The following is a 15,381-nucleotide window of genomic DNA, read 5'->3' on the forward strand; positions in this document are numbered from 1 at the left end:
AATATTATTTAAGCACTTGAGAGTAATAAGTACTCTCCTTACCTTTGTATTTATATTGACAGGATGGGACTTTTGTGGTGTGTAATGAGTCTCTACTTCTATGGGATCCTGCAAAGTGATGCCTCAGGTAAGTGAATGTCTTTTGACAATCTATTAAAATGCAAGTCACACATAGGGTAATGTCTCAAGTCTTTCTGAAAATGAGTTAAGAGAACATAATGTTGTTTATATCCACTGACTTCTGTGGTAACATGGAATCTTATCTTTGTCAGAATTATAGAATTTTGGTGCTGGGAGGAACCACTGATATCTTTAGTCTTCATGGAACAAAGTGCACTGCGGGGAGTGCACTTTCTAATTATAGGAATTTTCCATCACCTTCACAGCCAAGCCAACTAGAATCCTATTTCTTCCCCTTACCTCAGGTCCTATGGGAAAAGAAATGACAGTGATGGTAGTATGACTCTGTTTTCCAAACTTGAGCCAGTGGTGGAGAAAGCCTCAGTGGTACCAGTCCACTGATACCTTATAGAAACAAGTAGATAAAAATGGGTTTTTGTCTACTGCTTCCATATAGGAAAGAAAGAACTGGTCATTAAGCTCATTCTTTCTTTGGATGTTGCTTCATAAGCATAAGAAGAGGCAGCCAAAATCTTTATTGAGTTTAAATAACCAAACTCAGTTATCATGGACTTGGATCATATGACATCAGAGTTACAGGGGACTTGAAAGTCTGTCCTTGCAGGTCTCGTCTCATCTTCAGAGGTACTGCTCAGAACCATTCTATGGTACCTCTAACTAGTGGTCATCGAATGTTAGCCCGTTATGTCTTTGGACTGATCAAATTCTTAGAAATTTTTTAGTACATATAACTGAAATTTGTCTCATCATATCCATATATTTCCTTGGTTCAACTACTGGATTTAAATATAAAATACCTAATCCCATGATTCTCTAATTTTAATTCAGGGAACTAAGGTATCTTCATTTAAAAAAAGCTTGCCATGTATAATTTCCCTGAAGACCGTGGACCATACTTTGAATATCATTGCTTTACTTCCTCTTCTATGTGACAGGCTGTCAGAGATGTTAAAATAGTGGTCATAAAACCCTGACCATGTTGTCCAATACGTGCCTTCAACTGTTCTTCACATGGCATGGATTTGAGCCCTCCTGCCATCCTGATGATCTTTTCTGGGTGTGTTTCAGTTTTGCTACACCACTTAAGGCATTTTATTGGAAACCAATAATAGCACTAAAGGAGGGGTATAATTAGGACAGAGTACAGCTCAAAGCCAAGAGAAAGAGTGATAACTTCTAACCTTGTTGGCCCTTGGAGACTTCACAGAGGAAAGGATATATTATAAGCAGAGCTGATATTCAGCTGGGATGCACTAGTGTACAGCTCTACTGGCTGTTTAGACCAGCATCTTTCCTGCTTGACTGAGTGTCCCATTTGACTGGCCGGTGTCCTGATGTCCTGATTTTTAAATATGCTGAATATAACGCCTGATTGTTGTTTGTTCTTATTTGATTTAGTTCTATCCTTGACTGGTATCTTCTTACAGAGGCCTTCCTTAACCATCTTAACTAAAATAGCCCTGCCAATCACTTTCTATTCCTCTATCCTGCTTTAGTTTTCTTCATAACACTCATTATTTCTTGACACTATATTAACTCTTTCTTTTTTCTCCTCCTCCTTTTCTTCTCCTTCCCTTCCACCTTCTTCCTTTTCTTTTTCCTCCCCAACCCCCATCCTCCTCTCCTTTCTTTCTTTCTCTTTTCCTCCTTTTCCTCCATCCCTCCCTATTTCTCTGTTTTTAAGCTCCCTAAGGACAGGGACTTGTCCATTTTGTTTGTTACCCAAACACTTGGAGTAAAGATTGACATATAGACACAGAGTAGGAACTCAACTTTTATATTTATACATATATATACATATATCTACAAATACATATTTGTAAAATGGATGAAAAAAGTGTCCCTTCACATCCTTTTTTGCCCAGATTGGTTAAGTTTATAATGGAACTTGTTTCGATTCATGCCGGCAATTCATCAATGTGGTTTTATGTTCCCACCTTGAAGGAAAAGGGGGAGATGACCTTGTTACTCTTGTTAGAGATCAATGAAGTTTCAGAAGTTAGTGGTTGGTTAGTGCTGGTGCCTCCCTACTGGTCCTGGCCACGTTGTTTTCTGAATGACCTTTACTGTAATCCATCCAACGGGCCCCCACCCCACCCCCTCAAATGTTGTTGGAAAATGAGCTTTCTACCCAGGAACTGACTCATAGTTCTGCCAGGGAAGCTGATTTCTTGAATAAGATAAGTTCTCATACCAGCCCCATTGAGTCACCATGGGAGCAGGAAACATGTTGTAATGCCCTCAGCCCATCTGGCCCATGTTTATTTGCCTTCCTTATGAAAAGGTATATTGTGTCTGTGTCAGTGATGTACTTCCTAGTTGGAGGGAGAGGAATAAAAAGGAAGTGTTGTTGACAAAAATAAAAGGGGCAACTGGCTCTGGGCTATGAGAGGAAAAAGGGATCAATGCACATACCGGGGGATCAACCAACCTCTCATGCATCATGCCTCTTACAACGAGGTAGATGACAGTAGACTGGTTGGTCTTTCATGAGGCTCTTTTTGTGCTTTAGGTACCCATGTTAATTGAACCACAAGATTGATGTGAGGAAAAAAGGAGAAATAGCTTTAAAACCCTAAATCTCTGTACATGCATATAATATTAGTAAGAGTTTTGTCTTGTTGCTCTGGACCCCTCCATGTGGACCCTTCTTTTAAGAAAAGCCCACAGTTTTAAAAAGGAATCATAACAACATAAGAGCTTTATTTCCACGTGGTGCATTCAAGTGCAGTGAACTGGGCTTCAAGGCACACAATTCTGACTAGAGAACATAACCTTTCTATAGCAGTACAATGATTTCCATCTTCACTCAGGAATGTGGGAGCAACATTTCATCTCCGGTGGTGATAAAAGCAAATAATCAAAAACCAACATTTACTTTCTTTTAAGGAATTAAAGCTTGGATAATTATAATAGTGATAATATAATTATAATGTGGTATAGTGGTGATAATAAAGCTTCCTTTGCTGGAATAAAATTCCCTTTGAATTTTACATATTCTGTGTCATTTAGTTCTCACACCCAAAACAGAGCAGTCAGGGTACTTCTTATTTGGATAAGAAAATTAGGATCAAAGTGGCTAATTGAGCTACCCAAAGTCAAACAGCTAATACTTAACACACCTGGGACTTCAACTAGTTCAGTTGAAGTTCCCAAGAAGCATGTTACTTTTACTAAATGCATTCCCCTTATACTCTACTGGCAGATAAATAATTCAGAAAAAAATATTAAGATCCAAGGGGTCATGGGTTTTGCTAACTGTTAAAGAACCACTCAGTAATATATTTCTGTGTTTTCTAGATAAGAAGTATCTTTACTCACCCTGCCCCCTCACTTAAGGTGCACCCCCCCCCCAATTGCAGTGATTTTTCCCCCAGGAAGCAAATCACTGTAGTGTAAGCTCAAAAGTCAATATTCCTGTTTTCGCTTATTATAGAATTAAACATTTCTAATACTAAACTCAAAGAAGTGCTCCTTTGCAAGAATCCCAAAAGCAAACTTTGACTTGTCACGCATTTCTCTTTTGGTGTGTTTCATTGGAAACATGTTAAAAAGTTGAATCGTTAAAGCTGCCTTTAGAGTAGAAATAGACATTTGGAACTTGTGATTCCAAGTTGGGGAGGTAGTTAGAATGGCACCACATATAATATGGTGAATTTAAAAAATACTGCCATATCAAAATTATTTGCTACACAGTCCACATAAAAAATGATAGCAATGAATTTTCTTCCCCAAAGGCATGCACGCACACACATACACACACACACACAGATCTTTGAATACAGCCTTTTATTTCAAAGTCAACAAACAGTTGACTGTGTGCCAGGTGCAGGGCTAGGTTTCACTCACATTATCATTAACTTCACAGAAAACACTGTGATGTGGATGGGGTGTAGGTATTCTTACACCCGTCTTATAGTTTAGGAAATGTAAAGCCAGGGAGTTGTCTCAGTTAACGGTACTCATGATAAGGTTTCGTAGGCTGCCTTCCCTCCAAAAGCAGAGCTCTTTCTTTTATACAGCATTACCTACCCTTAGGGCTTTCTTCTGCTAATGGAGGTAAGATTCCCTTATTTCTTTATCATTATTTTTAAGAAATTTGCAGAGGGTGGAAATAATTGTGTGGCTTATTGAGAGTGAATTGCACTCTGTAAAATAAATAAATAAATAAATAAAAACATTGTGGCTTACCAGGAATCAAGAGACACTGGTTCAAGTTCTGACTGTTTCACTTTGTGAGCTGTTTAATGACATTAAAGTCATTTAATCATTCTGTTTCACTGTGTCCTTACATTTAAACCAAAACAACCAACCAACTAACAACAGCAAAATAACCATCCGACCAGCTAAACCAACAACAGCAAAACCCCAACCAATTCTTCCTTCTTGCTTTTTTATTAAAGAGCATTATGGGTCTTATTATACACCATGGACATACTCAGGGTACACTCTTCCTATTATTTAATTATTTCTAATGACAAGTGTTTATCTTACAATGATTTCACTTTATTCTAAAGGTCATGTGTTTGACCATTTCATACTGTAGAAACCAAGGAGAATAAAGGAAGGTTCTTATTGTAAGTATCTTACAGTAAAATTTGAGAGAAAGAAGAGAAAATAAATACCAAACAAAATTGCATAAGACGGCAGAGAAAGTTATTAGTCCTGTAGGGTGGTACTGAGGACGACTTCTTAATCAAACAACAACTGCTGTTTTCTAGGAGAAAATATATCTCTTATTTGGGAACAGAATAGTTCAGTTCAGCTGAATTCAGGGTTAGTGTGAAGGCGTTTAGAAGCCAAGCTAGAAAAGTAAGTTAGGAACAGATTGTGGAGGACAGGAATCCTTGCAGGTGAAGGGAATATTTGTGTTTAATGTATTTTAGACATAGTTGGCTAGTTCCTTTTTTTTTTTTTCGGTCTTTCTTCTACAAGGATCTATAATATTTTAATGCTATGAAATGGTTCTTTCAGCTTTTGGTAAAGATTCAATTTGTTGCCAGCACCAGTGGCCTCATATTATTTGAATATGCTCTTTGAAAAACTCCATACTTGGATCTACTTGTGACATTAAGTCCTATCTCTGTTGCTCATGGCTGGTCATCCTGAACACGCTTCATTTCTATGCAATTTAGTCCAAACGTTTGAAGAATGTGTGAAGAATATAGTTCCATTTTATTCTTAGACCTAAAGGTCATTGGGATTATAACATTCACCCTGATGTCCTATAAATGTCTCTATGCTTCTTCTTCGGAGCAGGTATCTTCACTTTTTTTTTTTTTTTTTTTTTTTTTGAGCTGCATTGAAAGACACTGATGTTTATTTTTAAGTTACTTATACTTCCCAATGGTGGGTATTGAAAAGAGATTTGAGTACCACAATTTATTGGCCTGATGCTAGCTTTGCAGTTATAAATTCTCTAGAAAGGCTTCTTGTATCACAGCGATAATTCTATGTTTAGAAAAATGACCTGATTCTTCCATCACATGTGTGAGTTAAGAGAAGCCACTATCTTTGCAGGGAATACATGGGTGTATATGGTTATAAGTGACAATATCTGGCTTATAAGACAGTCTTCTGCACTTTGAATCGCCTTTGTTTTTGCGTTCCCCCCTCCCCAATATTTGTTTCTGCCATATTGAGATGAGCTTTATAGAACCAGATGACCATCTGATTATCAGTGCCTCACTCCTGGGCTAGTTCTCACTCCTTTTATTTCACTACTTTAAAAATTCCTTTTCTATTTAGTTGATGAACTTCTTTAAAAAATAAAATATACACCTACCCTTGAGATAACAACACAATAATTACTTTATTCTAAAATCCACTAGGTGCTGCAATCACTCCTTTATTTTTGAGGGACAGAGAGAAAATGGATACATTTTATAAATAATATGAGAACTTCAGTCAATAACTTCAAGTACCTGCCATCCAAACCTATAAAAGCAATATACAGAATTGCCTTCTTTTGTCTTTCTCAGTTTTAGAGGCAGTAGGAATGATGAAAATACAAGGCGGCTGAGAAAATAAGAGAAAAGAGACAAAATAATCACACACTTGATAATCTAGACTTGGCTGAATTCTGTTGTTTTCATGAATTTCATTTCTCCTTCTGCCACCAGAATCAAAACTCTTGGTAAAGCTGTAAATTATTGGGAAATAAATACCACTTTCCTATGGTGTTTGTCAGTAGTGTCTGGAATAATAGTTTAAGGCTCTTTGCCCATCATCTCATTGTTTTGTTGTTGTTGTTGTTGTTGTTTTTTGGTGTACACGGGCGTTTCACTGTTGTGGCCTCTCCCGTTGTGGAGCACAGGCTCTGGACGCACAGGCTCAGTGGCCATGGCTCACGGGCCCAGCTGCTCCACGGCATGTGGGATCTTCCCAGACCAGGGCACGAACCCGTGTCCCCTGCATCAGCAGGCGGACTCTCAACCACTGCGCCACCAGGGAAGCCCTGTTTTGTTTTTTTACTTCCGAGATACTTTCACATTTTTTGAAGTACTCCTTGAGGTAAGCAGGAGTGTCCATTTTGATATATAAACCAAGGTACTGATGTTTGCATTTTTCCCATAACTTACATAACAGAACATTGTGGTCCTTTTAAAGTCTGGGCTTTCCATGCCAGCAAGAAGGACCAACTGAAGAGTATTTGCCAACTATGCTTTCTCCATGGAACCTGTGTAGATATTCAAGGGGAAAGAAACAGAGAGGCCATCCATCTGTTACTGGTAGCTTTTCTATATAAACATAACTATTAATATAATACCGTGGGTTTTATTTGATTCTTAATTGCTTGCATACAGCTGTAGTTGAAATATAGGACTCTATTATTGTTAAAGCAAACACAGATATACAAATGGTTTTTCCCAAGCAGATCTCAACCATTATCAGCCATTATTTAACATAGCTTTGTTTGCTCTTTTTTACTCTGGGAAGAAACCTTTAATCCTTCACCATGGACTTGTCTGCTGTTTAAACACATTACACCTAATAGCTTAAATTGATGCACCTGAGTTAATTCTGTCCTTCCCTAGATCCTCTGGGACTTCAGACTGCCCCAAAGGTCTCTTAATGAATTAATTTTTGCTTTTCAGATAGAAAGCATTACTTTTTTCCTCATAGTTTTCTAATTTGCTTTGGACTCTTTGATCTATTTGGTCCCCTGAGGAAAACAGAATTTCTCTTATGCAAGACTTTTTCACATCCATGGCTTGCTTCTAAATGTCTTTTCAGCACTTTTAAATTGTCCACTCAAGGTAAAGGAAAATAAAGAGATGGAGTGGGGCTGAGGAGAGAAGAAGAAAGAAAAAGGAGAGAGGAAGAAAGACAAGAGATAGTGATAGAGATAGAGACAGGGTGAGAGAGAGGGAGATACAAAGAGAAAGAGGAGATACAGAGATAGTCTTTCCACAGAGGGACTTTGCTGCATTTGATGCAAACCCAGGTATATACTTTTTCAGATCATTAAAAAAAAACCTTTTTTAAGTACCACACTTAAATACTCTCTTTTTTAAACTGAACTTTACATTGGTTGGTATCCTTTTAGAACAGTTCGATTTTGTTTTGTTTACCTTCCAACTCTTTCCTTTAGTATGTTAAAATGATGAGCTGAAATAGAAGCCTTAAGTATGATAGAAGTTTCCTTGTATCTAGTGTACCTCTAGCCAAGAGAGCCATCAGTATCTTCAGAATACTTGTATTATGAAGGAAGTATACAGCAGAGAGGGTGGAGGCATAGAGCTGTGCATGGCCTTCATGATATTGAAGGAAGAGGAGATGACAGGCAAGAGTGCTCCCTTATGCACTCTGCATACGTAAGGTCCAGGGCAGAAGCAATCTGCTGGTTGCAACTGACACTGAGCTGTAAAATGTCTTTTCTTTTAGCAGTGTATTGCTGGAGGCTCAGTAGAAACCCAGCTTGTATTTAGGTCTAAGAGGAGGGTGTCGCTTTGTTTGGAGGATAATTGAAATAATGGAAAGTGTGCATATAGCAATTAATAAGTGGAAGTGTTGGAGGAGTCCCTCCCACTACATACAATGTTCTTCATGAGATGCTAAGCAGGATTTCAGGAAGAAAGTGAAGACAGGGTCTTTGTTCCTGGTTGCTTTATTAAAGCAAGCTCTTAGTTATCTCACCTTTATTACTCTAAATATCCTGTTTTTAGAAATGTTCTTCCTCTTATCTACAACGCAGTGATAGTTGATGACTGCAAAATAGCCATGAAGCATTATACAATACTGAATTGTTTTAATGGCTAAAGGAAGATCGTGTTAAGTGAAGCATGGCTTTAAATATCTTTTATTCTAATTCTCTTTAAATTGGAAATAACTATATAGTGGAATGTGTGTGTGTGTGTGTGTAATAAAAAAAGAAGGAGGGTGAATGAAATAACAATTGAATCAGGGAGTAGTGTTTGTGTGAGTGTGTGTGTCTGTGTGTGTATTAATATAAAATATTACATCAATTTCTGAAGAGCCTCATAAGATAGAGATAGATGTTTTCATCTGTCTTTACCAGTGAGGAACTCCAGATTCACAAAGGTGAATTAAAAAGCTAAATTAACAGCTTACTATAGCTATTATAAGTAGTAAAACTTGTCTACCTGATTGACTTTAAAATGCATGCTATTCGCTCAATACCACGCTGCCACTGAGTTCTTTATGATTAAAACTCTTCTCTTTCTAAATATGCCAACCAAAGCTGTCAATAATTGATGATACGGAGCACACACATTTGAAAGGAAACATTCAACCAATTAAAAAAACAGAGAACATAGGATATAATTTTTTCATATTGCAAATACTATTTCAAATTTATTTGTTCCAAGCTTCCTCAAACATATACAGTGTACTACAATTGTGTACATTAGATAACATACATTTTTCCAAGGTTATAAAAAATTTCCTAAGGGAAAGCAGTGCTTAACAGGATTGCAGATGGATGAAAGAACAATGGTTCAGTGCAGATGCAGCGGGTTTGAGTGGAATGGGAAGCTGTTAACTTTAGTATGTGGCAAGGTTGCTTTGGCGTTATTCATTTGGCTTCCCCTGTGGCTAACTCAGAGATATTGACTGTAACTCCCTGTCTTCTCCTTCTTCTCCAACTACAGAGGTTCTGTCCCTCTTGCTAGGTGTCTAGGGACTTTGTAAATGATGTTTACCTGTGGCTCAGAAATTTTTTGGTACCCAACAGTGTATAGCTTTAGAAAATTATTTTCAGTCAAAAAATGCCAGTTTTTTTTTTTTTTCCTGCTAGCCTTTGGCAGTGATTGGGTGTGAATTTTGAAATTTGATGGTGGATTGACTCCACGTTCCATTTTATTTCTGGTGGGGCTGGAATGTTTCAGCTTTTTCAGAAACTATCCCTTTGTATGTGTGTGTGTGTGTTGGAGGACAGAGGGAACAAACATACCCACTGAACTGAGAAGGCATCTTGAGGCTGAAAAATGAGGCAGACAGCTCCATATAATCAATGGATTCGTTTCTTATAAGTAACTTACAAGGTGGGATCAGGTTTGGGTGGACAAGTATTCAGAAGCATTCACAGCTGCTCTCTGCACCACCGAGGGGTTATAGTTAACCTAGGGTTTGGAGTTAGGTCATTGGAAACAGGATATGCATTCCTAAGTCAAAATTCATGAATGGGTAACTAGTCTTGTGGGTGCCATGAATACGTCAGCAAAGGTTTTCATCATTGTGTGGGGACTAACAGAGCATAGAGGCCATCTGATCCTAATAATTATGAAGCAATATCTATTAACTACAAAGCCTTTGATGACGGAGAAGTGACTCAATGCACAGTACAGTCCTGGGTAGGGTCAACGAAGGACAGGAGAACCTGTAAGGGCCAGAATGGCGTCAGTTATGCTAACAGCCAAACACTGTGGCAATAAAACTGCTAGAATAACTGTTATCTGGATTCAGCAAGTGCACAAAAGTTTTGACAGGGGGCATTATCCTTGATCCATACCCAGTGCAAACTCTCCAGAATCACAAACCTGAAAAAGTGTTCAGGTTTAATGCACAAGTCCTCTTTAATCCCAGGGAAATCTGTGTTTTCATAGGCTAGTTATCGATTTTAAAGCATGCAATACTTTTATCACAAAAGGATAAGTATTTCCCTCCTGTTTTGAAAATGTACCTTTGTGATGTAATAGAAACAGGTCAAACATCTACATGACATCCATATCTAGGGTAGGTGGTCCTCCATGACTAGATGTGGAACCCAGCTCAGCAGATGTTTCCTGGGCACCTGTTAATATGCAAAGCTTTGTACCACAGGGAACGTAAAGAAGATTAAGACACTTTGCATTCATTCATAGTCTATCAGTATGTGCTATACACTGTGCTTGCCTGTATTTATTGGTAAACAAGACAAAAGTGGTATCTGCCATCATGGAGCTTAGTCTTGGGGAGGCTGTAGGACAGAAGAAAATAAGTAAATAAACACATTTTTAAAAAGTGGAGATTATCTATAGGGCATTATACTGATGGAAAATAATAGGACAATACTCCCATTGTTGGGTGGTTGAGAAAATCTATTTGAGAAGATGACATATTCTATTGAGAAGTGAAGGAAAGAAGGACCACCATGCAAAGCAGAGACAAGGCAGTGGATGGCAAGTGTGAAGGCCCTGAGCCATAAGGATCATGACACCAGTATTGCTGGAGCTTCAAGAACTGGGGGAAACTTTCAAATATACAATTGAGTGTTATTAATTATAGTCCCCATGCTATACATTATATCCCCATGACTTACTTATTTTGTAACTGGAAGTTTGTACCTTTTGACTCCCTTCCCCATTTCATCCACCCCTCCATCTCCCACCTCTGGCAACCACCAATCTGTTCTCTGTATCTATAGACTCAGGTTTTTGTTTATTTTATTTTATTTTTTAGATTCCACATATAAGTGAGATCATATGATGTTTTTCTTTGCCTGACTTATTTCACTTAGCATAATGCCCTCAAGGTCCATCCATGTTGTTACAAATGGCAAGACTTCATTCTTTTTTCATGGGTGAATAATGCAATAATAATATTATATCTTTTTTATCCATTCATCCATTGAAATTGCTAAGTGGGTAAATCTTTTTTTTTTTTTTAACATCTTTATTGTAGTATAATTGCTTTACAATGGTGTGCTAGTTTCTGCTTTATAACAAAGTGAATCAGCTGTATGTATACATATATTCCCATATCCCACCCCCTTCTTGCATCTCCCTCCCACCCTCCCTATCCCACCCCTCTACATGGTCACAAAGCACTGAGTTGATCTCCCTGTGCTATGTGGCGGCTTCCCACTAGCTATCTATTTTACATTTGGTAGTGCATATATGTCCATGTATAAATCTTAAAAGTCCTCATCACAAGAAAAAAAATTGTAACTATGTATGGTGACAGATGTTAACTAGACTTACAGTGGCAATCATTTCACAGTATACACAAATATCAAGTCATTATGCTGTATGCCTGAAACTAACATAATGTTATATGTCAATTATACCTTGATAAAAATATTTTTAAAATTTGCACACACACACACACACACACACACACAAAAGAAAACTCTGGGGGAAAGGGCCTGAGATGAGGAGGAAGAGGTCTGAGATGAGGAGGAAGAGGTAGTCAGAGTCCAGGGCCTATTACGGGTGTTATTTCATTTACCTTCATGCCACAAAAGGTCACTGAAAGGACTTGAGCAGGTCCCTGACATTATCTAGTTATTGAATGTTCATGCTACTCACCATGTCGGAAATAGCTTGGAGAAGATTTTAGTTTCTCTCAGTATGGTGGACAAGGTCCCCTAAAAAAACCTTTTCCTGTAAAGCAGCTAGAAATGCTGCATTTAAAAATAAATGTCTTGCTGAGTTGGTAAGAAATTCTCGGAGGACAAAATTGAAGTGAAAACAAGAATCCAGAACAGAAAGGAAGCCAGCTCTGCAGCTGGCGGTTACCCAAGGTAGCATCCAGAGTCAGTGGAAAAAGATGTATTTAAATGCTAAGACATTTGGATAATTTCTATAAAAATAAAGTTAAATTCTTACCTTATTCCTTACCCCCAAACAAATCTCACTTGAATTAAATATTTAAATGTAAAAAAATAAATTAAACCCTAAAAGTACTTGAAGAAAATATATGCAAGTGTTTTTATAATGTTGAGATAGAGAAAGCCTTTCTAGATATATCATCAAGGGTAAGGGCCATTAAAGAATAATAGATATATTTGATTACATAAAGATTGACAAAATTAGTGGAGCATCAAAATATTATAAGTTAAAGGATGAATGAAAACTTGTGAAGATACAGGTATATGGCAAATGGTTAAGTCAGTACAACACAAGGAGCTCTTGCACACAAAAGAAATCCTTCCAAGGTAAAGTATACTCTTTGAAAAAAAATGAGAAAAGATTTTTAACTAGAAGTTCAGGCAGTTCAAGAAGAGAAAAACAAATGGATCATACTTAAAAAGAAGTCAAGTTCATGAGTAAGAAGATAGATGCAAATTAAACCAACAATGAGATGTCATTTTTCACCCATTATATTAGCAACAATTAAGGAGAACAGTCCTACCTAGCATTAGACAGGATGTGGTGACCTAATGACCAAGTGTGGTGTTCTCATACCATGTGGGTAAGAGTGTCCCTTGAATAGGCTTTGTGAAGGGCACCTTGATTGTTCGTTTCAAACACACCAAAGTGCCTCCCATTGACCTTGTAATGAACATTGCACACATATATCCTAAAGAAATAATCAGAGAAGTGCATCAAGCTGTATTCACAACTTTATTTGTCATACGGTTGTTCAAATAGGTAACATTGGACAAAGCAACGTAAATATCCATTGATAGAGGATACCAAAAAAATGGAGAATATTATTGTCTTAAAAAATATAAATTTATATTTGTTGATAAAGAAATGAGTTTATGATAGATATTTCTGTTTAAAAACAGGTACCATACAGCAGTTTTTTAAAGTCTGAAACTTTTAAAAACAGTGGCAGTTGTTTGCTGAAGCTAGATTGCAGTGGTTTATGAGAGCCATTTGTTCAATTTTGAGGAATTATGTGAACCAGCTATTAAATCATTTCTAGTTTGAAACTGGCCTTGGTGAGAGTATTTACCCTATGGAAATTAATAAATGGATGCTGTAAATCAGCCCCCGCCCTGACCCAACCCTGGTTTACCACACACCACTGTGTGTATGTGTGTGTAATTACATACATGTGCACATATAGAAAACCTTCCATACAATACACCCAAGTCTTAACAGTGATTATCTTTAGAAAGTGGAATTATGTTTGAGTTTATTTCCACCATTTAAAAATAATTTTGTGTCATCTGAATATATTACAATCTAATTATATGTATAACTAGAAATATAGAGTAACAGTTTTTGGAAGTAAGAAGGAATGAAGACCTGAACCTTTGGAGTGCTTGGAATGGTAAACAAGGGGCAATTGTGAGGTATTGTTGTTTAAACATTGTTTTTTTGTTTCTATATTTAAAATGATATGTTAATAACTTCCATAGAACAGAGATAATTTCAATATTCAGGAAATGCCCTTGGTAACTATCAAGTTAGGTGATTTGTGAGGGAAAAGTGATATTACTCTTGAATTTCCTGCATTATAAGTGTGGCTAGTATTTGTGTATTAGTTAGATATGTAATGTCAAGAAGATGAAAATTAGCCACCCAAATTTTTGGAAGTTGAAATCAGTAAGTTCTAGCTTCTCCACTTCAAAGTTTTCCAATACTGGTTACTCAACCCAAAGAGTAGTTATGTACCCTAATTCTTGCCTGTTTTATCTGCTCATTTAAACATTTTGATTGATTATAGGCAGTTTTCTTTTCCTTTTTTTTTTTTAAAGAGATCAGTACTACAAAGTATACTCAGCCAATTGCCAATATTTCAGTATCTGTAGACATGGTTATACATATGTTAAACAAATGAGTACTTCTTCCTTCACCTGTCAGCATTCCTTCATTTCTCTATGCAATAAACACACATACTATTGGGCTTATAGTATGTGCCAAATATAGTTCATATTATCATTATATCAACTAATCATTATAGTGATGAACAACATCATATAGTGTTTTATAGTTTAAAAATGCTTGCATTCTATGATCATCAGAAAAATGATAAATTATATCATTATTCTTGTTTTGCAGATAAGGAAACAGAGACTTGGAGAGACTAGGCGACTTAGCCATAGTCATAAAACAGTAAACAGAAGAACCAGAGAACCAGGACACAAGCCCTTGTCTTGTACTCCCAACCTATTATTCTTTTTCCTGGTATACCCAGGGGATTCCAACCCTTTCACTACTAAGGACATTATTTATTTTATATTTTTTCTAAAGACTCCATGTGTTGAAAACAGTAGCAACCAGTCATGTTAGCACTCATCACTACATCTATGTTAAGAACATATTCATCACTCAAAATAGAAACTTTGTATCCATTAGCTGCCATTCCACATGACTTCTTTCCCCCTTCCCTCAATCCTGAACAACCACTAATCTACTTTCTTTCTCCATAGATTTGTCTATTCTGGACATTTCCTAGAAATAGAATCATATGTAGCTTTTTGTGACTGGCTTAGAATAATGTTTTCACTTAATGTTTTAAAGGTGCGTCCATGTGTAGCATGTATCAGTACTTCACTGTCTTCTAGTGATGAATAATTCTGTTGTTTATCCATTCATCACTGATGGGCATTTGGATGGTTTTTACTTTTTATCTATTATGAATAATCCTACTGTGAACATTTGTGTACAAGTTTTGTGTGGACATATGTTTTCATTTCTCTTGGGTATATACCTAGAAGTGGAATTGCTGGGTCACATGGGAACTCTTTGTGTGACCTTTTGAAGGACTACCAAAGTATTTTCCAAAGTGACTGTGCCATTGTAAATGTCTTTTGAATTATGGAGTAGCAGATGAGTCTCAGGCTGTGTATGATAGACACCACAGCCACATTCCAGGATGGTTCCTTAAGGTTAAATACATTGCATCAAAAAAGAAGAGACCATGGTGAATTCAGAGGTCTTCCCAGGACTCACCCCCCTAATCTGTGATCTAGGAAGGGAACACTTGAGCACTTCCTTTTTTGTTAGTGTAGCAAATTTAAATCTCAGTGCTATGGGAGCTCAGAAAATGCCCTGGATAATTCACAATATGTAATGTAGAGAAAAAGAAATCCTGGAATAGAGTCAAATTTGGCTCCATGTG

At 37.1% G+C, this 15,381-nt stretch overlaps 1 protein-coding gene across 2 annotated transcripts in view; it reads left to right on the top strand.

Annotated features, from left to right (window-relative positions):
• IL1RAP (interleukin 1 receptor accessory protein) overlaps window positions 1-15,381 on the top strand; it is a gene marked incomplete at its 3' end in the record, with an annotated part of 125,077 nt that overhangs the window by 45,030 nt on the left and 64,666 nt on the right. For both annotated transcript variants that reach the window (XM_081234399.1, XM_081234400.1), the window contains exon 2: window positions 63-127. In XM_081234399.1, coding sequence (XP_081090525.1) covers window positions 64-127 — 64 coding nt within the window. In that variant the 5' untranslated portion in view covers window position 63. The remainder of the gene's footprint in view (window positions 1-62; window positions 128-15,381) is intronic.

This window comes from Mesoplodon bidens (assembly GCF_964165515.1).
Source record: "Mesoplodon bidens genome assembly, chromosome: 5".
In the NCBI taxonomy this organism is placed as follows: Eukaryota; Metazoa; Chordata; class Mammalia; order Artiodactyla; family Ziphiidae; genus Mesoplodon; species Mesoplodon bidens.